At 44.3% G+C, this 27,967-nt stretch overlaps 1 protein-coding gene across 1 annotated transcript in view; it reads left to right on the forward strand.

The window, feature by feature from the left end:
• prkdc (protein kinase, DNA-activated, catalytic subunit) overlaps positions 1-27,967 on the forward strand; it is a 96,582-nt gene that overhangs the window by 6,563 nt on the left and 62,052 nt on the right. Inside the window, exons 6-31 of the mRNA XM_079490291.1 lie at positions 1,037-1,149; positions 2,393-2,492; positions 3,238-3,293; positions 3,854-3,884; positions 5,605-5,762; positions 6,019-6,165; positions 6,990-7,154; positions 7,890-8,058; positions 9,718-9,767; positions 10,215-10,331; positions 11,131-11,280; positions 11,642-11,754; positions 12,292-12,451; positions 14,450-14,536; positions 15,403-15,522; positions 16,426-16,585; positions 18,106-18,215; positions 18,967-19,054; positions 19,195-19,358; positions 20,250-20,402; positions 21,313-21,420; positions 21,971-22,197; positions 23,114-23,208; positions 25,300-25,402; positions 26,087-26,220; positions 27,648-27,893. Coding sequence (XP_079346417.1) covers positions 1,037-1,149; positions 2,393-2,492; positions 3,238-3,293; positions 3,854-3,884; positions 5,605-5,762; positions 6,019-6,165; positions 6,990-7,154; positions 7,890-8,058; positions 9,718-9,767; positions 10,215-10,331; positions 11,131-11,280; positions 11,642-11,754; positions 12,292-12,451; positions 14,450-14,536; positions 15,403-15,522; positions 16,426-16,585; positions 18,106-18,215; positions 18,967-19,054; positions 19,195-19,358; positions 20,250-20,402; positions 21,313-21,420; positions 21,971-22,197; positions 23,114-23,208; positions 25,300-25,402; positions 26,087-26,220; positions 27,648-27,893 — 3,324 coding nt within the window. The remainder of the gene's footprint in view (positions 1-1,036; positions 1,150-2,392; positions 2,493-3,237; positions 3,294-3,853; positions 3,885-5,604; positions 5,763-6,018; positions 6,166-6,989; positions 7,155-7,889; positions 8,059-9,717; positions 9,768-10,214; positions 10,332-11,130; positions 11,281-11,641; positions 11,755-12,291; positions 12,452-14,449; positions 14,537-15,402; positions 15,523-16,425; positions 16,586-18,105; positions 18,216-18,966; positions 19,055-19,194; positions 19,359-20,249; positions 20,403-21,312; positions 21,421-21,970; positions 22,198-23,113; positions 23,209-25,299; positions 25,403-26,086; positions 26,221-27,647; positions 27,894-27,967) is intronic.

Raw genomic sequence — 27,967 nt, forward strand, 5'->3', positions numbered from 1 at the left:
CTGGTACTTAAGACACGCATAATACTGCCCATAGTCACTTAAGGAAGTGGTTGCACCACTTAAAAATGTTCGCTCTGAAAGAATATATATTCAAAGATTTGCACCACATTTTCACGATTTTTCAAAAATAGCAGACCTACAAGCTTGTAGTGTGGCACTCGGTGCCGCGCTATGAGCTTGTAGATCTGCTATTTTTCAATAGCTAAAGTGTAAGATAATGCTTAAACACCAATAGGGGTTCCCGCCCAGAATGGGTTAACCAGAGCACGATCTGGATTCTTGTATCCGATGCCGATCCTGATTTCGGAGAGTTATAGACCACCCATTACAAATGTTTTGACTCTGTGAGCTTTGAGCTTGTAGATCTGCTATTTTTTAAAATGTTTGCCTATAATAACATGCCCAAAATAGGCATGACCGCCTGGTTGAAAGTGGTTAGAAATGGGGACACATCGGGCCGCATCATTGCCGATATATTGGCCGGGCCAGTTAGCTCATCGCTAAATCCCACCCCAAAAAGCGATTGTCCAATGCCAATCCAAATAGTTTAGCAACTGTTGCTATGCAGGTCAAGCTTTCGCCACCTCATAGCTGTCAATGTTATTTTGCACGGCTGAACCACCCAGGTGATGGCAATAATACTAATGACCGTAGTCGGGTGGTCGTTAAAAGTTGATTTCCTTGTATTTCTAGTTTATTTAAATAATAATATACAAATGTGTCCAGTGCCTAGCCGACTGCAGGCCTGGTTCACTAGATTTAGAAGACATTTTGATTCTCTTTTCTACTGAAATGATCGATTATTTATATGGAGAAATCCCGTCATTTAACATGCATCTCTATGGGGGAAAAGGACAGCTTGCCCTGTCGCCTCGCTGCTGATGTGCCTATTGGACAAGGACGGGTTGGGGAGGGACTTGGCGAAGGGCTAATTAAACCAAAGTTGTATACCGGGCCGTAACTTCAACATCCATCCTTCCAAGACTTTACTCAGATGTTGTTTTTTTGTTTCTTTTTTTCTCTCCTGCTGCAATAGTCCTCGGTAAAATCTATGAGCTGCTGGGAGTCCTAGGCGAGGTCCACCCCAGTGAAATGGTCAACAACTCTGAGAGACTGTACAAAGCCTATCTGGGGGAGCTGAAGGAACAGGTCAGTGAAACCCAACACACACCGTCTGTGAACGCCGCGTGTCAAAACAGCCGCCTCCGTTATTTTCAATGAACCTATCCCACACCGGCGGCGGCGTCAGATGCGCGCTGGCGCGCGTTCACGCCTCGCCTGACGCTCCGATACGCCGCTGTTCTATTTTCCAGGCGTTGCCGTGCGGCCTCCATCCGGGAATCCGTGGGCGTGGCTGGCCAGCCGCGCGGTAGCGCGCCGCGTCCTGTGGGTGTTGCTGTGCGGCTATGACGCGCGGCAATACTGTGCCGCGTCGCTGCGCACCCGCTTCACAGACGGCGTGTGTTGGGCTATAAATGGTCAACTCTAAGGTCCCTTTTCCACCGGGGTTGAACCGGTTCGGTTCTTCCCCCCCACACCTAATATTGAACCAGTTGAACCAGTTTCCACTGAACATGAATTGGGTTCAGAACTCTAAAAGTTGGTTCAGAAGTGGAACAAAAAAATAATAATGGCTGCCGGTTCCGTCAAAGCACCAACGTTCCAAGAATCTAGAACGGAACCAGTTCAGGTGGAAAAGGGGCTTGTGAGACTCTACAAAGCCTCAGAAGGAACAGGTGCAGTGCGTTCAGTTCAAGGGTCATCAACATGTCACAGACAAATGCCAGTTGGTCTTTTTTTACACACCATTATAATGTTCTTATTTTGATCATAAAACCCAATCAGTGAATGTTCAAGTCTCCTTCAGAGTATGTGACACTTATTTACTACGACACTGTGGCATATTAGAAGTCCCAACTAGTACTAGTGGTTCTCAAACGTTTTATCTGCAAAGAAAAACCTTAACCCATTTTGGGCGGGAAACCCTTTTGGTGTTTTAAACATTATGTTATAATTTAGCTATTGAAAAATAGCAGATCTACAAGCTACGAGCTTTTGGTCTGCTATTTTTGAAAAATCGTGAAAATATCTATTTCAGAAAACTGGAGGATTTAGAAGATTTAAAACAAAAATTGAGGTCAGGCCTAAATGGGTTAACTCTGAGAGTGTACAAATAGTGTCATACTGTTACAGACATTGTGGTCATTATTCAGGGCTAGCTCTTTATGTGTTCCTGGTAATATTATTGTCCTGTCTGTAGCAAAAGTCGAATTCTGATGAAAAAGTCCATAGCTAGACGTTGGACGACGCCCCGTGGTTCAGTTATGTTCAGATGTGTGCCTTTCCAAAGATGTGTGTGTACTGCATTCACGTTCAATGTCTCTCCCGATAGATGACCTCTTCCACGAGAGAACCCAAACTGTTGGTCGTTGGTGGATGTTTGAGGGGACTCACTGCTCTGATGGTCAATTTCCCCAAAACCATGGAAGAAGGTCAGCACTAGAACTCATTTCAAAGATATTTGTCCAGTATGGTTAGAACCGGAACAATTTACAATTTAGGCATTTAGTGGACGCTCTTTATCCAGAGCGACTTACATTAAGCAAGAACAAAAAGCATGGGAATACATCACATAAAAAAGCATTTATCATGAAACATGCAAGCTAAGAACGTAACAGTGGAATATCTATATAATGAAACTATAAATATAAACTATACATATATGCTATACTATGCTATACATGTGGACAGGTGTCGCCATGTCTTTCACAACTCTACTCGCAAAGGCGACATGTGTTGTTGCAGTGGGAAGATGATTGTCCACCCTCGCACATGTAATGGCTACAGGATACTGCTATTTCCTAATCTTTGATCATGTAACCACCTGACCTTTATGTGTGTGAAATTATGGACATGTGCTTACTTACTGACCAACTGAAGTGTGTGCGTGCGTGCGTGCGTGCGTGCGTGCGTGCGTGCGTGCGTGCGTGCGTGCGTGCGTGCGTGCGTGCGTGCGTGCGTGCGTGCGTGCGTGCGTGCGTGCGTGCGTGCGTGCGTGCGTGCGTGTGCGCACTATATGTATGCTCATGTGTATACAACTATACACATAAACTATATGATCATGCGTGTGACTGTGTGTTAGCCTGGCTGACTGAACCACTATTATGTTGATAGTTTTTTAGTTTTTATAAAATGTTTATAAATGTTTATAAAATGGTTTGTCTCTGACTCGTGCAGACCCAGCAACATCGAAGCAGATATTTGACTATGCCCTGAAGACGATCAATCCACAGGTACGGTACCTGTGACTGTCCTTTGCTATCCATTAATGTAATGTCTGTTTATGTGGCTGTGTGTAATGCTCAATGTGTGCTCTGTCGTGCAATGGTGTCCCGTGCCGATAATAGCCGATCTACAAGCTCACCCGCGCAAAGCGTTGTGTGCTGTTTTCAGTAGTATAAATTGGGTTTAGAAATCTCTCTGCAGTGAGAGTGCCTCTTCTGGATTATACCGTATTGTCCAGAATATGAAATGACTCTGATTATAAGACGACCCCCACTTTTCAAGACTCATTTGTGGAAAAAGAACATTGAATGTCAAATAGTCCCCGATTATAATATGACCCCGTTTATTAGGATATTTCCATTGGAACGCGTCACGTGTAGAACAGTTGATTTTACTTTCTGTTCTTTACTTTTGTATACGACATTACATGTGATGGTACTGATCATCTAAGATGTTAATGCTGTCGAGGCCTATTTGGTGCACACTGATGTTCTTTGATGTCACTTTATGTAACCAATTATTTGCAAGCAATACCGTTCAACAGATTGTTCTCGCAACTTTCTTGTAGGTGGAAATGAGTCGCTATGCTGTCACATATGGTAAGTCCCTAAACACTGAATCCCCCCCAAAAAAGAATAGAAAAGAGAAAATAAATGGTATGATATTATAGGCATGTTATCAACTATCCACATTATTTTTGAGGGGCGCTAGTACGCTACTAGCCCCTCCAACGTCTGGCTTTCAGACATGACGTCATGTGGCAGCCAAGTCTATGGACTTTTAGGGCAGTATTATGCGTGTCTTATTACTTAACTTAAGACCTGGAGGCGTGATCAATGCCATTTGGCTATTCTGAGTGGCCAAACAGCATTGACCACGCCTCCAGGTCTTAAGTTAAGTAATAAGACCTGGTACTTAAGACACGCATAATACTGCCCTTAACCCATTTTGACCTGAGATCAGATTCTAAAAATGTCTTCTACATCCTGACAGTTTTCTGAAAAAGCTATGTTTCTATGTCAGTCGTTCTTCGATTTTTCAAAAAATAGCAGACCTACAAGCTCGTAGCGCGCCACTCGGTGGCGCGCTATGAGCTTGTAGATCTGCTATTTTTCAATAGCTAAAGCATAACATAATGCTAACACCAAAAGGGGTTCCCGCCCAAAATGGGTTAATGTTTAATGTCTTATTCATGCTCCCCCAAACATCAGCAAGCCCCCAAAGGTCGACAGGCCCCACCAAAAATCTGCATGCCCCCCGTGACGTCGTCATGTGGCAGCCACACTGGGCGCTAGCCCCTCTTATATCCAGCTTTTAGTGACTGTATGTTCACAAACTTTGTCCTGCACAAACATTACATTCCCATTGACAATGAAAGGAAAATGTTACGTCATAGTGTCTGAGCAAATAGACATAGTGTCTATTTCACGTCATGATGATGTACGATGATAAGAGCGCCCCTCACTTCACACGGGTGTGATTTTCATTTCTAAGCTATTGACATTGACCACGGTAAGATAATTCCGGTCAAATGTCCGCAAAATGTTGTCCCCGCCCGTCTCAGGTTTTGCCGTTTACGGAGAAATGGCGTCAGATGTCCGTAAATTAAACATCAAAACATTAAACGCCATTGACATTGAAGGGAAAATGTACGTCATGTAAACGAGCAAATCAGCTAACCAATCACAGGCAACAGGCATTCTGATTGGCCAGTATGGGATGATCCATGATGATGTATGATGATAAGAGTGCCCCTCACTTCACACCAGTGTTGCTTTCGTCGACTAATACTAAGACGAAAATTGTTCGTCGACTACCTTTTTTCACAGACGAAAACTAAATGCAAACTAAATGAAAACTAAGCTATGAATAATGACTAAAATTATGAATATATCGATAATTTCGTCAACAAATAAAAACTAAAATCCTAACTAAAATGTTAGGAAGGGACTATAGTGTATAAGAGATCCAGTATAATTCATTTTACACTTCATGGTTGCATGCTGAAAATAGCCGATCAACATGTTGTTCGGCTATTTTTATATCGGCTATTTTATATCGGCCATTTTTATATGTAGAGTGTAAAATCAGTCAATACGACGCCATCAAGGCCCGCCAAAATACATTTCAGTCGACTAAATCAACTGTAGATTTAGTGTACCAAAATCACTAAACACTAAAACATTCCAGGTGACTGAAATGGGACTAAAACAAAATGAAAACTTATTCAAGAGACTATGACTAAAACTAAAATATAAATTTGCTGCCAAAAAACAACACTTCTTCACACGGGTGTAATTTTCATTTTTCATGTTCCAGCTGGGCTGAAGCTGTTGTCCAAGCATGCGGCCCAGTTTGGCGTCTGCCTCATGGACCACTACAGGTCCCTGTTCGAGGTCATGTCCAAGCTGTGTGGACACAACAACGCCGAGATGAAGAAGAGCAGCTTCTATGCACTGGAGTCTTTCCTCAAACAGGTATAGGCTGGTGTCGCAATTCATCATGAACCCATTAATTAAAACCTGAAAAAGCATCTGTGTCATTTTCAGATGTCAACCACTTTAATCATTATTTTATACCTTGGCTTTTCAAAAATACCAGAAGTACAAGCTCATAACACGTCACTTCGTGTCGTGCTATGAGCTTGTAGTCATAGATCTGTTATCGTATAAGCTAAGTCCACCACTGGAACTCTTGTCAGTATCTCATTACTCTTAACTGTGACTTTTACAGGTTGCGTCTCTCGTGGCCGAAAACATTGAGGAGCACAAGGGCAAGTTGAAGTTCTTCATGCAGAAGTTCTGTGGCATCATTAAGACCATGGACTCCTCACACAAGGAGCTGTCCATCGCCATACGAGGATATGGATTCTTTGCAGCGGTAAGTTCCTCATTTTGCACGTTTGTTCATCTGCTTCGTCGCGCTAGTATGGAAAGTGGTAGCCTTGCATAGCCAGCCATCATATTGCCCCAGGCAGATATACACGCAGTGATATCAGCATCGCTACGCGAGGCTAAGAAAGCGGTGGTTAACCCATTTTGACCTGAGATCAGATTCTAAAAATGTCTTTTACATCCTGACAGTTTTCTGAAAAAACTATGTTTCTATGTCAGTCGTTCTTCGATTTAAAAAAAATAGCAGACCTATGAGCTTGTAGATCTGCTATTTTTCAATAGCTAAAGCATAACATAATGCCAACTGGTATGAGTTGAAAAAGTGTACGCAACTTGTGGAGGTGACTGACTTGGAGAGAGATAGAGGTGGGACTTGTGGGCTAATCATTCAAAAACACTGGTGTTGTCCTTTTAACTCGACACTCTTTTGACGTCTTTTTTCCATTGGCGCGGGAAACATGATTTTGTTTTCCTGATTGGCTGGCCTCTAAGCCAATGGGAGACTAGCCCTATATCGCCAATGGGACATGAAGCCCAGGGCACAACACTTTTTGTTGTTGTTTTTCTTCTTTGTAGTTATTTGTTCGGCCCAAAATATTGTGCTCATTGTCATGATTTGTCACAATCCGAGTTGGCTTTGTCCGAGGCTTACAGATCATTAAATAAATACGTTTGATACGTCTATGGGAAAAATGCATGGGAATTTCTTTTCTGGGGCCTGTCGTCGTCATGACAGATGACTGCGATGACGCTCTATGCAAGCTGATATATATAAGAGTCATTTCTTGTTTTTGTGTTTTTTCTTTTTAGTCCTGCAAGAAGGTGTCCCCCGACGACGTGGACCTGATGTACACGGAGCTGATCCAGCGCTGCAAGCAGATGTACCTGACCGAGTCGGACACGGACGAGGAGAACTTCTACCAGCTGCCCAGCTTCCTGGACTCCATAGCCAGCGTCCTCATTCACCTCGACAAGGTACGAACGAACCCACTCTCACGGATTAACCCATTTAGGCCTGACCTGAAAATTAAAAACAAATCTTCTAAATCCTCCAGTTTTCTGAAATAAATATTTTCACGATTTTTCAAAACCGTGAAAAATCGTTTTTTGAAACCACCAAAAGGGGTTTTCATGATTTTTCAAAAATAGCAGACCTACAAGCTCGTAGCGCGCCACTCGGTGGCGCGCTATGAGCTTGTAGATCTGCTATTTTTCAATAGCTAAATTATAACATAATGTTTAAAACACCAAAAGGGGTTCCCGCCCAAAATGGGCTAAAGTTCTCAAATCGACACGACACGATTTCAGTCATTTGGATTCCATGGAAGCCGGCGTGTGAAAGCACCGGAAATAGCAGATCTACAAGCTCACAACATGTCGCGCTGCGATGTGTTGTGAGCTTGTAGATCGGCTATTTTCGGTCATTAGCTTATTTTAAGATGAAATGGTATTTGAAGTGATCAAACTAGTAATAGAATACAAGTTTAGAAGCATCTTCCAGGAACATGACTGGTCTCTTTTTTCCCCAGCTGGTCGGCTGTTATGTAGAACAGCAGCAACAATAGGTTTAGATTAGAAACATCATTGCATTTTCAGTCTTGAGATTTCATGTTTGCTTTATTCCGTGGTGTCCTCATTCCCCTAGAAGACAAAGTCTACTAAACATAAATAAAAAACAGCCCCCTTTTTTGTTGTATTGCTCATTCCTAGATCCCTGAGGTTTACACGCCGCTGCTAGAGCGCCTCCTGGTGGTACAAATGGACAGCTTCACGCGGTGCGTGGAGAAGATGCAGTTCGTGTGCGTCCGCGCCATCGTCAAGGTCCTGGTGGCCATGGCCTCCAAGGGCCCCGTGCTCTGGAGCTTCATCAGCAGCGTGGGTCAGTGCCGTTCCTTCTCCGTTTGTCCACATGGATTAACCCATTTTGACCTGAGATCAGATTCTAAAAATGTCTTCTACATCCTGACAGTTTTCTGAAAAAGCTATGTTTATATGTCAGTGGTTCTTCGATTTTTCAAAAATAGCAGACCTACAAGCTCGTAGCGTGCCACTTGGTGGCGCGCTATGAGCTTGTAGATCTGCTATTTTTCAATAGCTAAAGCATAACATAATGCTAACACCAAAAGGGGTTCCTGCCCCAAAATGGGTTAAAGTTCTCAGACTGATTTCAGCGACTGTTTTGGATTCTGGAGATGCCAGCATTTCTTCTATTTAAGCCTAAGCGAATAAGCCAAAGTAGTTTATTCTACAAGCTACTAGCTCGTTGAACGCTAATATCTCAGATTCTTCTTTTTGGGTCAAGACAAGCTAAATAGGGGATTTTTACTTCCTGACTTGGGAGTTTCTGGCCAAAACGGCTTTCAATCTAAGAGCCTCGCCCATTGAGTGTGCTGCTCTCAATAATACTAGGAAAGTAGGGCACGGTGGCACAGTTGGTAGTGCTGTCGCCTCACAGCTAGAAGGTCCTGCTGGCCAATCCCCGCTGGGGATGCTGTGGGCGCTGGGGGCGTGTTCCCTCCACCGCGTCATCGGTGCCCATATCCGAGGCGGGGTTGGCGAAAGGTAGCCTGGCTAATAAGCCAGACTAATATCACACAACACTGTCGCGGTGGTAGGCAACTTTTTTTTGCCAACGGCTGATTCGGTCTGGTTTATTAACCAGGCTAGGCAAAAGGGCCTTTCTGTGTGGAGTTTGCATGTTCTCCCCGTGTCCCCTAGGCTTGGTACCCTCACAAAAACATGCAGTAATCCTGTTCTCTAAACCAGGGGTTCTCAACCCGTGGGTCGCGACCCCTCAGAGGGGTTGCCAGATTTTGGGGGGTCCCCAAATCATTAAAAAAACTTGCAACTTGCAACTGAATGGCTGGAAATGGAAATGAAGAGTTTACATAGTATGTGATGCATGCACAAACTTTCCTCAATGATTATATCTGGTTTCAGTATTAATTTATGATATATTTTCTCTACTATTAGGTTATTTTTGCAGTCAGTTTGTATTGGGGGAGGGGGGTGGGGCGGGGGTCGCGAGACATGGCCAAAGTATTTTCGGGGGTCCCCAGCCAAAAACGATGAGAACCCCTGCTCTAAACTACCGGTACCTCCCCCTGGCCAGCCGGGGCGCCTGATGGAGGGGAAATGAACTGGTCGGAATAACGTGTTCCTTCCACGCTCTACGTCCGGCCGGGGAAATTCCCCCCGTCAGGTGAAAAAAAGCAGCTTGGACTCCTCATGCATAGAAGGAAGCATGAGGTCAGTCCGCTGCCTCCCCCAGGTTGGCAGAGGAAGTGTAGCGCCCAGGATTACATTAGATAATTGACACTGGGTGAAAAAAATGGGTTGCAAAATAGTGGGATAAAAATTGTAAAAAAAATAAAAATAATAATAATTCTAGGACAGTCCTCCTACGTCCATTCCTGCATGTTTACTGAACTCAATAATTCTAGGACAGTCCTACGTCCATTCCTGCATGTTTACTGAACTCAATAATGCTAGGTCAGTCCTAGGAAAGTAAAGCTGTGGTTTTGTCTTTCCTTTTCAGTGCACCAGGGCTTGATCCGTGTCTGTTCCAAACCACTCATCCTTCCAGAGGTCAGACCATTTTCCTTTTGATATAGAGTTCACATTTTAACCGTTAACCGTCTTACAATTTACAATTTAGGCATTTAGCAGACACTCTTAATCCAGAGCGATTTAGTTTGCAAAACGGGTTACAGTTCAAGGAAAGTACAGGCCAATACACAATCTGATAAGAGGATAAAACCAGAAAAAGCACTAAGACGTGTTTACATGAGGGTCCTCCATTTTCAATTCATCAGAAAGTAATTTAGCGGGTAATACATCAAATACATAGACGTAGTCATATATCTTTATTGATAATAAGATTGATAATCTTTATCTTTCTGATTTCAACTTTGGAAGACTTGTGTTGCCACCCACTCACAAAACAAAGTAAATTTAGGATTCTTTACTCATACTGTATGTACTGTCGGTTCATATAGAAATATAATGACCAATGAATGAATCCGTCCTCCTCAGGACAAGGACGCTGACGACTCCGGCCAGTTCCGCGGTGGCACCGGGAACAGGAAGGTCCCGTCTAGCCTGGACTACCTGGCCCTGTTCAAAGGTCTTCTGGACTGTGACCAGCTGAAGGTACGCTGTCACTTAACCACTTTAGACCTGGGAACCATTCTAATATGTTGTTCCAGGGAGCTTTGCTTTACATTTTGCACTACATTTTCACGATTTTTTTTTTTCAAAAATAGCAGACCTACAAGCTAGATAGATAAGATAAGATAATGGACTCGATAAGAACCCGGCTCGATAAGCGTGATCGATAAGGTGATCGTTATCAATAAAAAATAACGAGCTCCATCCCTACTCAGGGGTAGAGTGGCCGGTAGAACGGCCGGATGGGAACCGTGAGGTTCCCAGGTCGATCCCTGTGGGCTCCCCCAGAGTTAGTGTGGAAGTGTCCTTGAGCAAGACTCTGAACCCCCGAATTGCTCCCGATGTGCAGGTTGGTGCCTTGCATGGTTTCCTCCGCCATCTGTGAATGAATGTGTGTGTGAATGGGTAATGTCAACAAACTGTGTAAAGCATTTTGGATTAACCCATTTTGACCTGAGATCAGATTCTAAAAATGTCTTCTACATCCTGACAGTTTTCTGAAAAAGCTATGTTTCTGTGTCAGTCGTTCTTCGATTTTTCAAAAATAGCAGACCTACAAGCTCGTAGCGCGCCACTCGGTGGCGCGCTATGAGCTTGTAGATCTGCTATTTTCCAATAGCTAAAGCATAACATAATGCTAACACCAAAAAGGGTTCCCGCTCAAAATAGGTTAATGCACTATCATTTACCATTTGTCATTAGTTTGAGTGCAGCTATTCCCTCATCCGCTAATACTTGTACTGTATCTTGTTGCTGTGCCTCTCTACGTCCATTCCTCCAGGATACTGGATTCTTGGACGCGGCCTTTGAAAGCCAGAACACGGCCCTGCCGTCACTGAGTCGCCTGCTTTATGATGAAGTGGTGAAGTCCATTCTGAAGATCGTGGAAAAGTTGGACCTTTCTGTGCAGAAAGTCGCCTCGGCAGATGATGTGAGTTTCTCCTTCATAGACTTCTCTGTGACGCCAGTTACCTGCATTCTCTTAGCTTTGTCATGTAAACTCCTAAAAAAAAAGGTTCGGAAACTTAACTTTGGTCCGTTATTTCTCCCCTTTAATAATACCACATTTCTATTGCTAATTAGTCACCTTTACAACGATGCATAGCTTGTAAGGATCGGGCATTGCTGGAAATGTGGGTAGTGCCTCCAAAACATTGAGAACTACTGCTGCAAGAGACTTCTAAACTGTCTGTCTGTCTGTCTGTCTGTCTGTCTGTCTGTCTGTCTGTCTGTCTGTCTGTCTGTCTGTGTCTCTCTCTCTCTCTCTCTCTCTCTCTCTCTCTCTCTCTCAGGGTCCAGATGAAATGACCAGCGTAGTGCTGCCCTCCTCCGACCCCACAGCTCATCTCCTGCCCAACAAGGTCAAGGACTTCACTGCTTTCATCAACCTGGTGGACTTCTGCAGGTACCAGACAGACCAGTAGTGGAATTACTGTAGGTTCATAACGTGACACACACGTTGTGAGCTGCTTTAACTGCTATTTCTGCAGAATCTTTGACATGTTTCGCATCATGATTGGCCTCACAAAGTATGAGTATACTTAATGCATGGTTGTTGGGAGGTATTATTGCCCATGATGACATGAATCTAGAATCTTGGCTCCCTTTTCACATTTCTCATTTTCTTATCATCTTAACCCATTTAGGCCTGACGTCGAAATAAAAAAAACTTTCGCTCTGAAAGAATAATATATTCAAAGATATGTGCTGCATTTTTACGATTTTTCAAAAATAGCAGACCTACAAGCTCGTAGCGCGCCACTCGGTGGCGCGCTATGAGCTTGTAGATCTGCTATTTTTCAATAGCTAAAGTATAACATAATGCTTAGTTAAAACACCAAAAGGGGTTCCCGCCCAGAATGGATTAACACATTTCTCTGCCCTAGAAATGTCTGACCTGTGTGTGTGTGTGTGACTGCGTGCGTGCGTGTGTCTTTTGCAGTGAGCTGCTGCTGACCAAACACGTGGAGTACTTTGAGCCCTGGGTGTATCCGCTGAGCCACGAGCTGGTTCTCCTCTCCATCAGGAACCCTCTGGTCAGCGGCTTCTACAAACTCCTGTCTGTATCCATGAACGTGGCCAAGAGGATCAATTACTACCAGGTATAGCATCCATTCCTCGCCCATTAACACAATCATTCCCGGGATTCCTTCAAAATAGGAGCTCTGGGGTGCCGCAAAGACATGGCTGCTTTTACTCTGAACCACCAAAAAAACGGAAAAATATTTTGCTAGCTTACCTTGCTCTCGTTTTCATTTATACGATAAATGATCCAAAAAGCGTTCATATTTTGGCAGAAATGAAGCGCTTAGTATATCCATCAGATCAAAACCACGGAGAGCGCCCTAGATTAGCAGATACGAGGCATTCTTTCTGCCGCGCTAACAGGCTAGTGAAAAGGACGCTAATATGACCGAAAGCGTACGGTGGCCGAGAGTCTGACTCAATGTGTTAAAGTTCTAAGTCGCTGCGACTGATTTCACTCATCAGGCTTCCGTACAAGTCAGAAGTATTTACAAGCTTACAACGCGTTGCAAGCTTGTAGATAAGCCTATTTTTGATTATTAATTATTTTACTATTAAATAGTCATATAAGTGGTCAAACTAGTCATGGAATACACGTTCAATCGTCCAGAAAAAAACCCTTCATTGATCTTGGATATTCCATGAAAGCAAAGGTTAAAGCCTCAATCTGCAATTTCTTTCAAAACTGTCTGGCTGTCTCAAAAGTGTGTGTGTGTGTGTGTGTGTGTGTGTGTGTGTGTGTGTGTGTGTGTGTGTGTGTGTGTGTGTGTGTGTGTGTGTGTGTGTGTGTGTGTGTGTGTGTGTGTGTGTGTGTGTGTGTGTGTGTGTGTGTGTGTGTGTGTGTGTGTGTGTGTGTGTGTGTGTGTGTGTGTGTGTGTGTGTGTGTGTGTGTGTGTGTGTGTGTGTGTGTGGGTGGGTGGGGATTATTTTGGCCTGTCACAGAGATGCTAAACTATATCTGATTGACTTTTATACCACTTAACCCATTTTGGGCGGGAACCCCTTTTGGTGTTAGCATTATGTTATACTTTAGCTATTGAAAAATAGCAGATCTACAAGCTCGTAGCGCGCCACCGAGTGGCGCGCTACGAGCTTGTAGGTCTGCTATTTTTGAAAAATCGAAGAACGACTGACATAGAAACATAGCTTTTTCAGAAAACTTTCAGGATGTAGAAGACATTTTTAGAATCTGATCTCAGGTCAAAATGGGTTACTACCACTTAAATGGTGTAAAAGATCGGTTTCTCCAGATCGGGTAAATTGCAGATCACCGATCGAGTCATTTTGAGTGAATATCGGCTGATCGATCGGAGCACCTCTAATTGTTGTGTAGACTCCATCCAGGGCTTTGAGGATCCATGTCTCAGCCCCATACCAGAATAATATAGTAAGAGAGTGGCGTTGATTCCCATTGTAACAATAGAATGCGGAAGTGCTCATTCTATCTCAATGGGATAGTTCCAGCCATATAGGAGGTGCAATGTTTGGAACTATAGCCCATAGCCACCCGCTTTGCGCCGAGATCAAAGTGTACTCTCCTACTCTACACTCTGCTAGCCTGGTATCCAGCCTGCTTCGCTACGTTCGGCGGATTTTTTTTTCTCTCTTCGCTTATCAGTCTGGAAAGCCTCCTATCTCCAAGGGAGGCGGGACATGCCAAAAGCTTCGAAACCTAACGTGGCTTCTGATTGGTCTGTGGTGCGGGGCGGGACAAAGCACCAGTGAGACGTCATAGCAAAGCGCAGCTACTGCATGGAAAAGCATGGAGGGTGGCGCTGGCTGATGACGTAGGTTGCCTAACGCTACTCTCATTCGTTGGAACAACATCCAATCAGCAACGACGTTGACTACGTAACATATGTAGTTCTAGTGTAGTTCTGCAAAACCTCCCAATGGGAGGCTTTCCAGACTGATAAGCGAAGAGAGAGAAAAAAATCCGCCGAACGTAGCGAAGCAGGCTGGATACCAGGCTAACACTCTGCCCCATACATGCAGTAGTAGCCCCATACAACTATTTAAATCGATGAAAGGTTGTTGACTATGAAAGTCACTAGTAATCCTGTTTTCTTCAACAGGGTGTGGGCCCTAAAAGCTCCACAGCCCAGAATGTTGACTCGGTAAAGAGTGCCAGCTTCGCGCTATACTCCAAGTTTGGAAAAGAGGTGAGTGATCTTTTTGTGTCCTGTAATCATTCTGGGGGTCGTTGACGTGAAAAAAGTTTGAGAACCGCTGACAGAAACATAGGTTTTTCAGAAAACTGTCTTAACTGGATTTAGAAGACATTTTAGTCGTCAGGTCTAAATGGGTCTTACTCTTAGTCTTAACCCATTTAGACCTGAGGACGCATCTGTGTCACCTTATAGCTTTAATAACGACTTTAACCATTATTTTAAACTTTAGCTGTTGGAAATGAAAATGTGTGCGGCAAATCTTTTAATATATATTCTTTCACAGTGAATGTTTTTAACTCATATCTTTGCTTCTGGGGGATCCCTGGAACCACATAATCAAATGTGGGTTCGGCGGCCAATTTAAAATCTTGGGTTCCAAATGAAAAAGGTTTGAGAACCACCGATATAGAAACATACGTTTTTACAATTTTCATAAAACTGTCAGGATTTAGAAGACATTTTGTCTAAATGGGTCTTAACCCATTCTGGGCGGGAACCCCTTTTGGTGTTTTTAGCTATTGAAAAATGGCAGATCTACAAGCTCATAGCACCGAGCTTGTAGATCTGATATTTTTGAAGAATCGTGAAAATGTGGCACAATTTGTATATTTATTCTTTCACAGCGAATGTTTTTAACTTTGCTTATGGGGGACTGGGGGTCCCTGGAACTACATATTTTCAGATGGCGGGTCGGCAGCCAATTTCATATATTTTTGGGGGTCCTTGACATGAAAATGTTTGAGAGCGACTGGCATAGAAGCATGAGGTTTTTCAGAAAACTGTCAGGATTTTAGAAGGCATTTGTAGAATCACGTCCTCGGGTCTAAACGGGTCGTTAACTGGATCCCGTCATGCAGGTGTGCGTGAGAATGAAGCAGTACAAGGATGAGCTGCTGGCGTCCTGCCTGACGTTTGTGCTGTCGCTGCATCCCAGCATCGTCCAGCTGGACATCAAGGCCTACTGCCCCGCTCTGGAGGTCAGATTTTTTTAATTTTATTTAACCTTTATTTAACCAGTAAAATACACACTGAGACTGCGTCTCTTTTGCAAGTGGGAACTGGCCAAGAGGCAGAAATAAAATTACACTTCAATACCACATCGTCAATGTTACATTTTGGACCAGCAAATACAACATCCATAATACACCTTAAAGTACCTATGATTAAATACAACAAGTCCTACTTTTTAGTAGCAGGGCAAAATACACAATATACACGATCGGAACCAACATAATAAATATGTAGGCATGAACATGGGCTATTACATATCCAAACATGTGCAGGTGTTGGACTGTCACCTTCCTCTTCCTTTTTTTGTTGCTCACTCACTCCCAGGGGGTCACCAACAGTGTTGTTTTAGTCGACTATAAAACTAAATGGAAACGAAATGAAAACTAAGCTATGATGACTAAAACTATGACTAAATATGACAATTTTGTCAACAAATAAAAACTAGACTAAAATGTTAGGAAGGCACTAGTGGACAAGAGATCCAGTATAAGTAATTTTACACTTGCTTGCATGCTGAAAATAACAAAATAACACGGACAAAATGTGTCCGTGGCAAAGACTTGGTCTTGTCCGTGGCACATTTTTAGATTTTCTGTTTTACACACCATTATAATGTTCTCATTTTGATCATAAGACCCACTTACTGAATGTCGTGTGTGTGTGTGTGTGTGTGTGTGTGTGTGTGTGTGTGTGTGTGTGTGTGTGTGTGTGTGTGTGTGTGTGTGTGTGTGTGTGTGTGTGTGTGTGTGTGTGTGTGTGTGTGTGTGTGTGTGTGTGTGTGTGTGTGTGTGTGTGTGTGTGTGTGTGTGTGTGTGTGTGTGTGTGTGTGTGTGTGTGTGTGTGTGTGTGTGTGTGTGTGCGCCCCCTAGGCGGCGCTGAAACTGGGCCTGAGTCACATTCCGTTGGCCAACGTGGCGCTCGATGCTCTGGAGGCGTGGTCTTCCTCCATCCCCGCGGACGACATGCAGCCCTGCTACAGGACAATACTGCCCCTGCTGGACGGATACCTGAAGAGCAGCTCCGTCAGCGGTACGTCCGTAACGTCACAGTGGTTGACCTATTTGTGGGTCGCGGACAGATTTTCATGGGTCCCTTTTATGTTTTTGTTTTGTATTTTTACATATTCATCATATTCAAAAAACATTTTTTTTTCGAGGTGTTCCAAGGCCAGCGAGTCGATGTAATCCCTCCATCTGCGCATTGGTCTGCCCCGGGGTCTCCTCCCAGTGGGACGTGCCTCGAGGACCTCCCTAGGGAGACGCTCGAGAGGCATCCTAACCAGATGCCCGAACCACTTATGCTGGCTCCTTTCCAAGCAAAGAAGCAGCGGCTCTATTCGGAGTCTCTCTCGCGTGACTGAACTTCTCACCCATATCTCTAAGGGAGATGCCAGCCACCCGTCTGAGAAAACTAATTTTGGCCGCTTGTATTCACGACATTATTCTTTCGGTCATGACCCACACTTCATGACCATAGGTGAGAGTAGGAACACTTCATGACCATAGGTGAGAGTAGGAACACTTCATGACCATAGGTGAGAGTAGGAACACTTCATGACCATAGGTGAGACTCAGAGAGTAGGAACGAAGATTGCTCGGTAGACAGAGAGCTTTGCCTTCTGGCTCAACTCTCTTTTCGTCACGACAGTACGGTACAGCGACTGCAATACCGCCCCTGCTGCTCCGATTCCCTGGCTGATCTCCTTCTCCGTCCTACCCTCACTTGTGAACAAGACCATGAGATATTTAAACTCCTTCACCTGGGGTAATGTCTCCCTACTTGGACTGCACAATCCGTCGGTTTCCTGCTGAGAACAATAAGCCTTCTCCAAATCCACAAAACAAATGACACATCCACAAAACACATCCACAAAACACATTCATTTCTTTTCTGGGTATTGAGCCACTGCTTTATCGCACCCAAAAAATTCGAGCACAGGGCTTTTCCTCAGACTCGGTGTGCGAGCGTTTTTTTTTTCTAAAGGTTTTTTTAAAGTTTTGTTAGGGTATTTTCTATGCCCACAGTTGGCCTTGCAATGTACACATGTAATCATACACATGTAATCACCATTTTTAATGGTTTTTTTTGTGGCTTTCGCCTTTATTTTATATTTTTATTGAGGGACAGACAGTAGGCTGACAGGAAATGGGGGGAGAGATGGGGGGGAAGACATGCAGTAAAGGCCATCGGGATCGGGAGTCGAACCCGCGGCACACTGCCAGAGTGGATTACCAGCCAAGGTGCCTGGACCACTGAGCCATGGCCCAGGCCAATCATCATTTTTACCCATAATCTAAATGAAGCCTGCCGTTTTTTTAACATAAAGTTTAATCCATACAGGATTACAATCTCTAGTCTAATTCCATACATACTCACTGTATCTTATAGGAAAGCATTTTTTAAAGCTTGTATATACTGCTTGGCAGCGTACCATGCCAATTACATGTATTGAATTAAAAGTGCTGGTTTTCTCTTTTAGAGATTATTTCATAATCCTCCAAATAAATAAACCTACAGTGCATTTTGTATTTTGTGGACTGGCATTCCAGAGAAGGACGAGAGCAGCTGGGAGATGCTCTCCTCGGTGTCCTCGAGGAGTGAGAGAGGACACAGCCGCATCATCACCCGCCTGCTGAAGAAGTCCAAGCTTCTGGCCATGGTACCGTACCCTAATGGCACTTGAACCCATTTAGACCAGTGGCCTCTCAACCCATTCAAGCCTAACGTCGAAATTAAAAAAAAAAAGTTTTCTAAATCATGACAATTTTCTGAAAGATTTGAGGCACATTTTAACGATTTTTCAAAAATAGCAGACCTACAAGTTCATAGCGCGCCACTCGGTGGCGCGCTATGAGCTTGTAGATCTGCTATTTTTCAATAGCTAAATTATAACATAATGTATGTAACCACCAAAAGGGGTTCCCGCTCAAAATCGGTTAATCAGTGGTCCTTCAGGGGGTCCCAGGTGGTCCCCAGTTAAAACTTAAATGACGGAGAGTTGGTAACCAAAGGGGCCCTTATAAATTCTGATATTTAACTCTGAGAACGTAACATTTATTTGGTTTCATTTTACACTCTCAAGTGTTAAATTATTGATCCACAATTTTAATCCTGAAAAGTAACAGTTTCGGACACACTAATTTCCATATTCAAAAGCACATTATGTGCTTTTGAATATGGAATTTAGCGTGTTACCTGCTTATATATATATATTCTTTTTTTAAAGTTACGAATTAAGTTACGAATGATGCATTCACTTTTGAATGCACAGGAGGTTTGGCTGTGTTGGTGCTAAAAGGCAGGTTGTGTGAACACAGGGCATTTTGCTTTATAAAAGTATTACTCCATCCCTGCAGAACAAGAGCTCCTTTAGCTCAGAGCCGCTGTGTTTTCTTTTGTGTCGTTGCCAGGATGACTCTCCCCAGGTGCTGGTGAGGCTGAGGGTGGTGAGGATCCTCGGTCGTCTGGGAGGCCAGGTCAACAGGAACCTGGTCACAGGTATGGGAAAGGAGGGCATGTCTGATAAAAAAATATAAAATCAAATATCTAAATGCTGAATCAAGCAAGTTAAGTAAATGCACTCGGTTGCTTTACGCCACTGATCTTGACTAAGCGTTGCCGTGCCGGTGCCTTTTCAGCGGTGTCGTCGGAGGAGATGATGAAGAAGTGCGTGGCCTGGGACACGGAGAAGAGGCTCAGCTTCGCCGTGCCGTTCAAGGACATGAAGCCCGTCATCTACCTGGACCCGTTTCTGCCTCGCATCACCGAACTGGCCCTGTCCACGAGCGACAGGCACACCAAGGTACGTTTCTTTCTACCTCCACTCACAACTCCACGAGCGACAGGCACACCAAAGTATGTTTCTGCCTCTCGTAATCACCCAACTGACTCTGTCCACAAGCGACAGGCACACAAAAGTACGTTTCTGCCTCTGTGTCCACGAGCGACAGACACACCAAAGTACGTTTCTGCCTCTGTGTCCACGAGCGACAGGCACACCAAAGTACGTTTCTGCCTCTGTGTCCACGAGCGACAGACACACCAAAGTACGTTTCTGCCTCTGTGTCCACGAGTGACAGACACACCAAAGTACGTTTCTGCCTCTGTGTCCACGAGCGACAGACACACCAAAGTACGTTTCTGCGTCTGTGTCCACGAGCGACAGGCACACCAAAGTACATTTCTACCTCGTATCACGAGTGACAGACACACCAAAGTACGTTTCTTCCTCTGTGTCCACGAGCGACAGGCACACCAAAGTACGTTTCTGCCTCCTGGTCCACGACAAGGACTGTCTAAAGAGGACGAGACGCGAAGACCGTACGGGCGCCACCATGTTGCTCCATGGAAGGAAAGAAACATGTGCAGTTGAGACCAGGAAGTTGTACATGCCCAAATTTGTGCATGTACAACTTCCTGGTCTCGACTGTTTCTTTCCTTCCATGGAGCACCATGGAGCAACATGGCGTCGCCTGTACGGTCTTCGCGTCTCGTCCTCTTTAGACAGTCCTTGGTCCACGAGCGACAGGCACACCAAAGTGCGTGCGCTTCAAAGTGGTGTTGATTTTGACAGCACACATGAAGCTTTACTTCACGCGTGTCTTGACATGACTTTTATCGGCATGGATGGTTTTTTCTTGATCCAGTGTGTTGTATATTTGTCTTGATCCAGTGTGTTGTATATTTGTCGCAGGTGGCAGCGTGTGAGATGCTGCACAGCATGGTGGTCTTCATGATCGGGAAGAGCTCTCAGATGGTGGACGGTGAGAACAAGTTGCCGGCCATGTACAACCTCCACAAGAGACTGTTCCCCGTGCTGCTGCGGCTGGCCTGCGACGTGGACCAGGTCAGTGCCCTGTCCTGCCCGTCCAACGTTAGCCTGGTGCTTCGTTGGATGAAGAGTTCAAACGTCTAATCGCCCACATGTTGGGCCTATAGTAGCCTAGGCTGTAGCGAGACAGGACGCTACATCTTGATTGTCATTAAATAATTCTCTGTCTATCTCCGTGTGTGCGTGGGCCAAATTATCCATTGGGCCAATGGGGCCGTGGCCCAGGGGCCCTTGGCTCTCAGGGGCCCTTCTGGGAAAATGTAATGCTCTTTAATGGGTTTGAGGCCCTGACAAAAGCTCCTGGGGACCTTCATTGGCCATTGATTTTGTTAAATTTAGGTCAAAACATTGATAAAAACACAAAAAAACTTGGAAATTCTGCACGCACGCACGCGCGCTAGGGCGCCCCAAAAGATTTACCGGCCCAGGGGCCCTTGTGGTGGTTAATAATAGACTATATTTAAGAGCAATATAGGCTAATATAGCTACCAATATGTATGACACCTGGATTTACACACGGAATATAGGTTATTATCATCTATCGATACAGTCAGACAGACAGACAGACAGACAGACAGACAAGACAGACATCGTTCATGTCCATTTGGCGAGAGAGCCAAATATCAAACTCTGCTAGATATTCAGAAACGGTCGGGGAGGCATCGGTGAGCGCTTTTATCGACGCTGGATCTTCTCGCAGAGCCTTTCACACACAGGAAGCGAAACCTCTGCGATCAAAGCCCGATCTTGCGTCGGATCGGGGGTTTTGTCGGCGAGCGAGCGAACAGACAGACATGCATATAGACACACACACAACCAGTCATTGGAGCGGTTGGACACTGCTCAAAAACCATCTTAACGGCATATGAATATATTGGATGTTTCTATGTGTTTCCATTGTCTCCATGGTTTCCATGGTTTCCAGGTAACGAGGCAACTCTTTGAGCCTCTGGTGATGCAGCTCATCCACTGGTTCACCAACAACAAGAAGTTTGAGAGTCAAGACACCGTGGCAGTCCTGGAGGCCATCTTGGTACCAATGTCGTTTGTCTATTATTAGTATCTATCTTTCATTAGACATTTTCCCTTTAACCCATTCTCGGTGGGAACCCCTTTTGGTGTTAGCATTATGTTATGCTTTAGCTATTGAAAAATAGCAGATCTACAAGCTCATAGCGCGCCACCGAGTGGCGCGCTACGAGCTTGTAGGTCTGCTATTTTTGAAAAATCGAAGAACGACTGACATAGAAACATAGCTTTTTCAGAAAACTGTCAGGATGTAGAAGACATTTTTAGAATCTGATCTCAGGTCAAAACGGGTTAAGTGACTAAATTCACTATTGTTGGTAAAAAAAACCCCAACAAGTGTTCTGCATATAAGCATATGCAGGTAACACTAGAGTGTCTGTGAGGTCGTTCTGACCCATTTTGAGATTTTTAAGTTGATTATATCTTTGCCCGTGAAGCTCTCAGAAGGTTCCCCTTCCATGACTTTTACTAAATATTCGATTTAAATCGTTTTTTTTTTTTTTTTTTAATCTGAAACACTTTCTAATTTCGATATCCGTCACGTTGTCCTCCAGGACGGCGTCATCGATCCCCTCGACAGCACCCTGCGGGACTTCTGCGGCCGCTGCATCGAGGAGTTTGTCAAGTGGTCCATCAAGCAGACCACCCCCAAGCAGCAGGAGAGGAGTCCGGCCAACATCAAGTCTCTGTTCAAGCGCATCTACAGCTTGGCCTTGCACCCCAACGGCTTCAAGAGACTGGGCGCCGCCTTGGCGTTCAACAGCATCTACAGACAGTTCAGGTCAGTGCTTTTCTTTTCTTTTTTTTCATTGAGACCTGAGACCAGATTCTACAAATCTAGTCTTCTAAGTCGTGACAGTTTTCTGTTTCTATGTCAGTGGTTCTCAAACCCCACAATTATATGTAATTGGCCGCCGACCCCCATCTGAAAATATGTTGTTCCAGGGACCCCCACCCCCCCCCAGAAGCAAAGATATGAGTTAAAAATGTTTGCTGTGAAATAATATATATATTGAAAGATTTGCACACGTTTTTTCACGATTTTTCAATTGTTAAAGTTTAAAATAATGGTTAACACTTTAATTGCCCGGAACTATTTAATCCATTACATTCATGCGTCCAGTCGATTTATAAACACGGACGCCTTTTCCGGACGGACCGGCCGGAAGTTCATGATGTTGTGTAGCAGCTAACAATAGCCACAGCACTCGAGAGTCGATCGACAACAACGGGAGACAAGAATAAATCCATCGAGACTAGCGACTGGACCGCGGAGCGCCGTCTAACACAGGATCTTTTTTCAGAAAAAGACGGGATGATTTAGATCGCGATTTATGAACGTTTTAAGATTTTCGTTTTCATCAGCTAAACAGAGGAGGGAGTTTTTCGATGACGCCTCACTCTTTTGCTCGTCACAGAGGACAGCCCAGGAGGCGCGCCTGGGCTATACAGCCATGCGATCTGTTCTCGTATCAATAAACTTCGTCTTTTGGACAATACTTCGTCCTGAGCGTCGGGCGTTACTAATAGAAAGGACAAAGAACTTCGTCCTGGGCGTTCGGAGTGTTAATTAACATGGTGATTTTGGAAAACTGGGCTCATACAGTATATTGATGGATCCTACATAGTACATAATTGTAGTTCTGAGTATTTGTGCCAATGTTCCCATTGCTCAATGTGCTCTTCTGTCCTTTCAGAGAGGAGAATGCCTTGGTGGAGCAGTTTGTCTTTGAAGTGCTGGTCATCTTTGTTGAAAGTCTGACTCTGGCCCACTCTGATGAGCGATCCGTGGGTAAGGGGGTTTTGTGCTTTAATGACACAGACTATGTATTGACACTATTTTTGCCACCAGAGTTTGTCAGAATAAAGGTGCTAGAGTGCCACGCAGATGAGGCATATTTTACTCTGAAAAGCCCCGTCTTCCCTTTCCCCCCAAAACCGGGAGGCATAATTTTCCCTTAGTACAGGGGTAGGCAACCTGCGGCTCTAGAGCCACATGTGGCTCTTATAGGCCCTCTCCCGTGGCTCCCAGTTGCTACGGCAAAGAAGTATGACAAGAAATCTTCTTTCTTTTTCTTTTCTTTTCTTTTTAACATTTAATTATTATTGAATTTGTAGTAGGCATAAAGTTATTCTTTCATTTTGATATTGCAAAACAATGTTGCCTATACACCAGATAAAAATAAGAATCAAATTTAATGAAGGAAAATAGAAGAATAGAAGAATGTATTCATGGATTGATAAGACATCAAAGTTGTTTGTTTTCACCACCAATGCTGCTGGCTTACTGGTACAGTATACTTGATACGCTTTGAGAAATTAGCAAACAATAAAATGTAATATTGAAAGACCAGAAAAACAAATACAAGTTTGCTTTATTAAAGCAAACATATTTTGCGGCTCCAGATAGACTGGTAATACGTTTTGGGCCAAAAATGGCTCTTCTGATAATAAAGGTTGCCTACCCCTGCCTTAGTACCTCACGCTACCTCGTCTTATGTCTCCCTAGAAGTGTTAATATTCCATAGAGGTGCTTGCTGAAGTCAGAAATGACCACAGAACATTGGCGTTATGATCGAAACCATGAATTGCGCCGTAGATTTGGAGTTATGAGCAACCTTTGTCGGCTCGTAAACCAAGGAAGCTTAGAGAAGGAAGTGTCATGGTCACTGGTGACTGTGCTGCGCCATGACACTTTCATAGGAGCCAAATCTCGCACCGGAAGTTACATGACTACAAAGCAGTGAATGGAGCAAGCTTGACCAGCTCATAACAAACATTATTTTCTGAACCATTGAGACCTGTGTCACATAATCGGTTCAGGAATATAAAAGAAGACCTATCACAGTTTGTTTTCTAATCACTTGCTTTTCGATGTGTGATAAATATGTGACATCTTGTAGACATCACATAAACGTCAGTGTCCTAACGGAAATCATTGCGGTTTGTTTATTAGCAGAGTTCTACTTAGCGGTATTTAGGACACATATATTAAAGTCCTCCATGTAAGTTAACACAATCAGTGCCGGGATTCCTTCAAAATAGTTGGTGCCGGAAAGACATGGCCGCTTTTACTCTGAACCCGGGAAAAAAAACTGAGAAATATTTTGCTAGCTTACCTTGGTCTCGATTCTATTATATCGCTAGAAGCTACAAAGCGTTCATATTTTGAACCAGAGGCATGTTGAAGTCAGAAATGAAGTGCTTAGTATATCCATCAGATCAAAACCACGGAGAGCATTCTTTCTGCCAGCTAATATGACGTTAGAGTGCCAAGTACGGTGGCCGAGAGTCCGACTGAAAAATTAAAAAAAGGAAGAAATTCAGAATATTCTCCCCTCGCCTGATATCATTGAGGATGCGCTATAGGACGTGTACACACGTCCAATGCATCCCTCGATTGGATTCCCTAGGACGTACGGCCACGTCGGATGGACGGTAACGGTTAATGTGAAGTCCAGAAGATGGTCACATATTTCGGCAGGTCACCAATTTCACCATAATTTGCCATGCTGGAGTGACCGAGTGTGAGTGACCGAGTGTGAGTGACCAAGTGTGAGTGAGCGAGTGTGAGTGACCGAGTGTGAGTGACCGAGTGTGAGTGAGCGAGTGAGCGAGTGTGAGTGAGCGAGTGTGAGTGAGCGAGTGTGAGTGACCGAGCGAGTGTGAGTGAGCGTGTGTGAGTGAGCGAGTGTGAGTGAGCGTGTGTGAGTGAGCGAGTGTGAGTGAGCGAGTGTGAGTGACCGAGTGTGAGTGACCGAGTGTGAGTGACCGAGTGGCATAGATTTTGGGTATTGGAATTTGGCTCCGGTTGTTGCCCTCGGGGACTGTGCAGCAGTGTCGCAGTGCCGTTGACCATATATGGTTGAAATTAACCCCTCAGGTACTGTGCAGCAGTGTTGCAGTGCCATTGACCACCTGAAGAGGATCATCATACACAAGGCCGACAGCCTCAACAAGCACAACGCAAAGAGACGCATTCCAAGGTTGGTGCCAAAAGGTTTTAGTTGTTGGTTTATTACTTGAAAAAGACTGCAGGGTCGAAGCGTCACGTGTTGCTAGCTGTGCTGTGAATACAATTCGGGGGGAGGGGGGGTGGTTCCAGGAGGTCCCGAGGAAAAGTAGTTAATGTAGCATCACAACCATTTTAATCATTTTATCCATTTAGATGTTGGCTAAACTATTTAATCTACCAGCGTGCCACTTCGTGCCACGCTGCAAACTTGTATATGTTCTATTTTTGAGTGGTGCAACCACTCCAAGGAACAGCAATGTCCGTGTTAACCTATGTGACTGTGTGTTAACCTATGTGACTGTGTGTTAACATAATGTGTGTGACTATGAGTACTAGTAGGGGCAAAAGTGGCGCTGTTGTGCCAGAAACAGAGAGAGAGAGATAGTGCTGCACTCTTGCCTGCCAATGAGAGAGAGAGAGAGAGAGGGGAGTTGCACCACTCAGTTCACACGGGTGTGATTTTTTGTATTATTGTAGTAATATTTAGTATTCTTAGTAATTTTGCTTTTTTTTTAACTTTTTTACAAATCATCTCTTCCCTGGCACAAACCATATTTCAGATGGGCGTGCGATGGGCGTGCGCGGGTAGACAATGATCTAAATGCATGCAATTCAAAAAGTATTACCCCCCTCCCCCTCCATCCTCCTCTTCCAGGGGCTTTCCCGCAGACGAGAAGGTGTGCCTGGCGGAAATGGTCTTGTGGCTGCTGCAGCAGTGTGGTCGCCCCCAGACCGAGTGTCGCCACAAATGCATGGAGCTCTTCTACGAGTTCATTCCCTTGCTGCCAGGTGAGCAGCAAGTGTGGTCCAGGGACCACCAGTGGCCCTTGAGGGGGTTCCAGGTGGTCCCCAGCTAAATGATGGTTAACCAAATGGACCCGTATAGATCTTTTAACTCTTGAGAGCGTCAAATGAAACCAAATGGACCCGTACGGGTCCATTTACAGTTACAGTATTGTTAAAACATCTGCATTACTTCATTTACAAGAAGTCCACACAATTAGATGATGTAGAAGAATTGTTATTTTGATAAATGTTTGCCAAAAGCATGGAATTGTAGACAAAGGACTCCATCTTGCGCCACCCTTATCCCTAAACGTATTTGCCATTTTTTACTATTTTGAAAATCATTTTATAATAGTTCAACTGGCTGATCTACATCTACATATTTTAACTATTTTAAAAGGTTTTGTAAAATAGTAAAAAATGGCAAATAACATAAGTTTAGGGATAAGGTTTAAGGGGTGGCGCAAAATATAGCCCAAAATCTTATCCGACGACAACAAAATATTCATTAGTTTTAGAGAGGCTAAATGTCATCAAATGGTGGTCCGTGGCTCAAAAGACGAATAAATAACAGACCTCGAATTGAAACGGGTTGAAAACCACTGATATAGAACGTCGCAGTCCCGCCCCCGACGAGCGTCCCAGAAGAGATTTTTTTCTTTATTTATTTTTTTACTTTTTTTTTTTTTTGGTAAACAGGTGGGTCATGTTGGGCATCACAGTACATTTCGTAATTGTTACAAGTTACATTGTTCATTTTATTTCTATTATTAACTTTCATTGTGTTACGGGTCGTACAGTTCCAGGAGAGTAAGGGAACCCTCTTTGAGTAGTTTCAGTTCTTCTTAGTCCGTTCGTTCCCAGTTACAGGGTTCATGATAACAGAAGAGAATTTCTTATTCATTTTTCCCATAGACGTTTCAGAAAGTATTTATTTAAACAGCTGTAAGGCAACTCGGATGGTGACAACTCATGACATAAATACTAAAAACGTCTATGGGAAAAATGAATGAGAAATTCTGTTCTGCGACGCTCTATAATCGGTAGCGCATCGAAATCCGCTCACCCTATAGCTATCTCTGAGGGAGATGCCAGTCACCCGTCTGGAAAAAAAACCCCAAAAAACTCATGGTGGCCGCTTGTATCCGAGACCTTATTCTAATAACCCATTTTGGGGCGGGAACCCCTTTTTGTGTCAGCATTATGTTATGCTTTAGCTATTGAAAAATAGCAGATCTACAAGCTCATAGTGCGCCACCGAGTGGCGCGCTATGAGCTTGTAGGTCTGCTATTTTTGGAAAAATCAAAGAACCACTGACATAGAAACATAGCTTTTGCCAGAAAAACATCAGGATGTAGAAGACATTTTTTAGAATCTGATCTCAGGTCAAAATGTGATATTAATCTATGCATGTCGATTGAACTACAAGGCAAGAAGTCTCCGTCCCAGTGGCTGGAGGCGCTGCTGAAGGAGCGCGGCATGGCCTTCCTGCTCTCCAGACTGGAGGGCGGAGCGGGAGCCGGAGGCCTCCTGTCCGCCCCCACGCTCAGGGAGCTGCCGGCGGGGCCCTTCAGCGTCAGGGTCACCCTGCAGTGGATGGACCAGCTGCTGGCCGCCCTGGACTGCTACAACACCTTCATCAGCCTGCACATCGTCAAGCCCCAGCTGCTGCTCGGTGAGTACTAGGAAACACATTTTCCTCCTCCTTGGTAGTCCATCGTTGTCGAAGATGACGTAGCTTCCTTGTGC

This window comes from Electrona antarctica, assembly GCF_951216825.1.
Source record: "Electrona antarctica genome assembly, chromosome: 20".
Classification (NCBI taxonomy): Eukaryota; Metazoa; Chordata; class Actinopteri; order Myctophiformes; family Myctophidae; genus Electrona; species Electrona antarctica.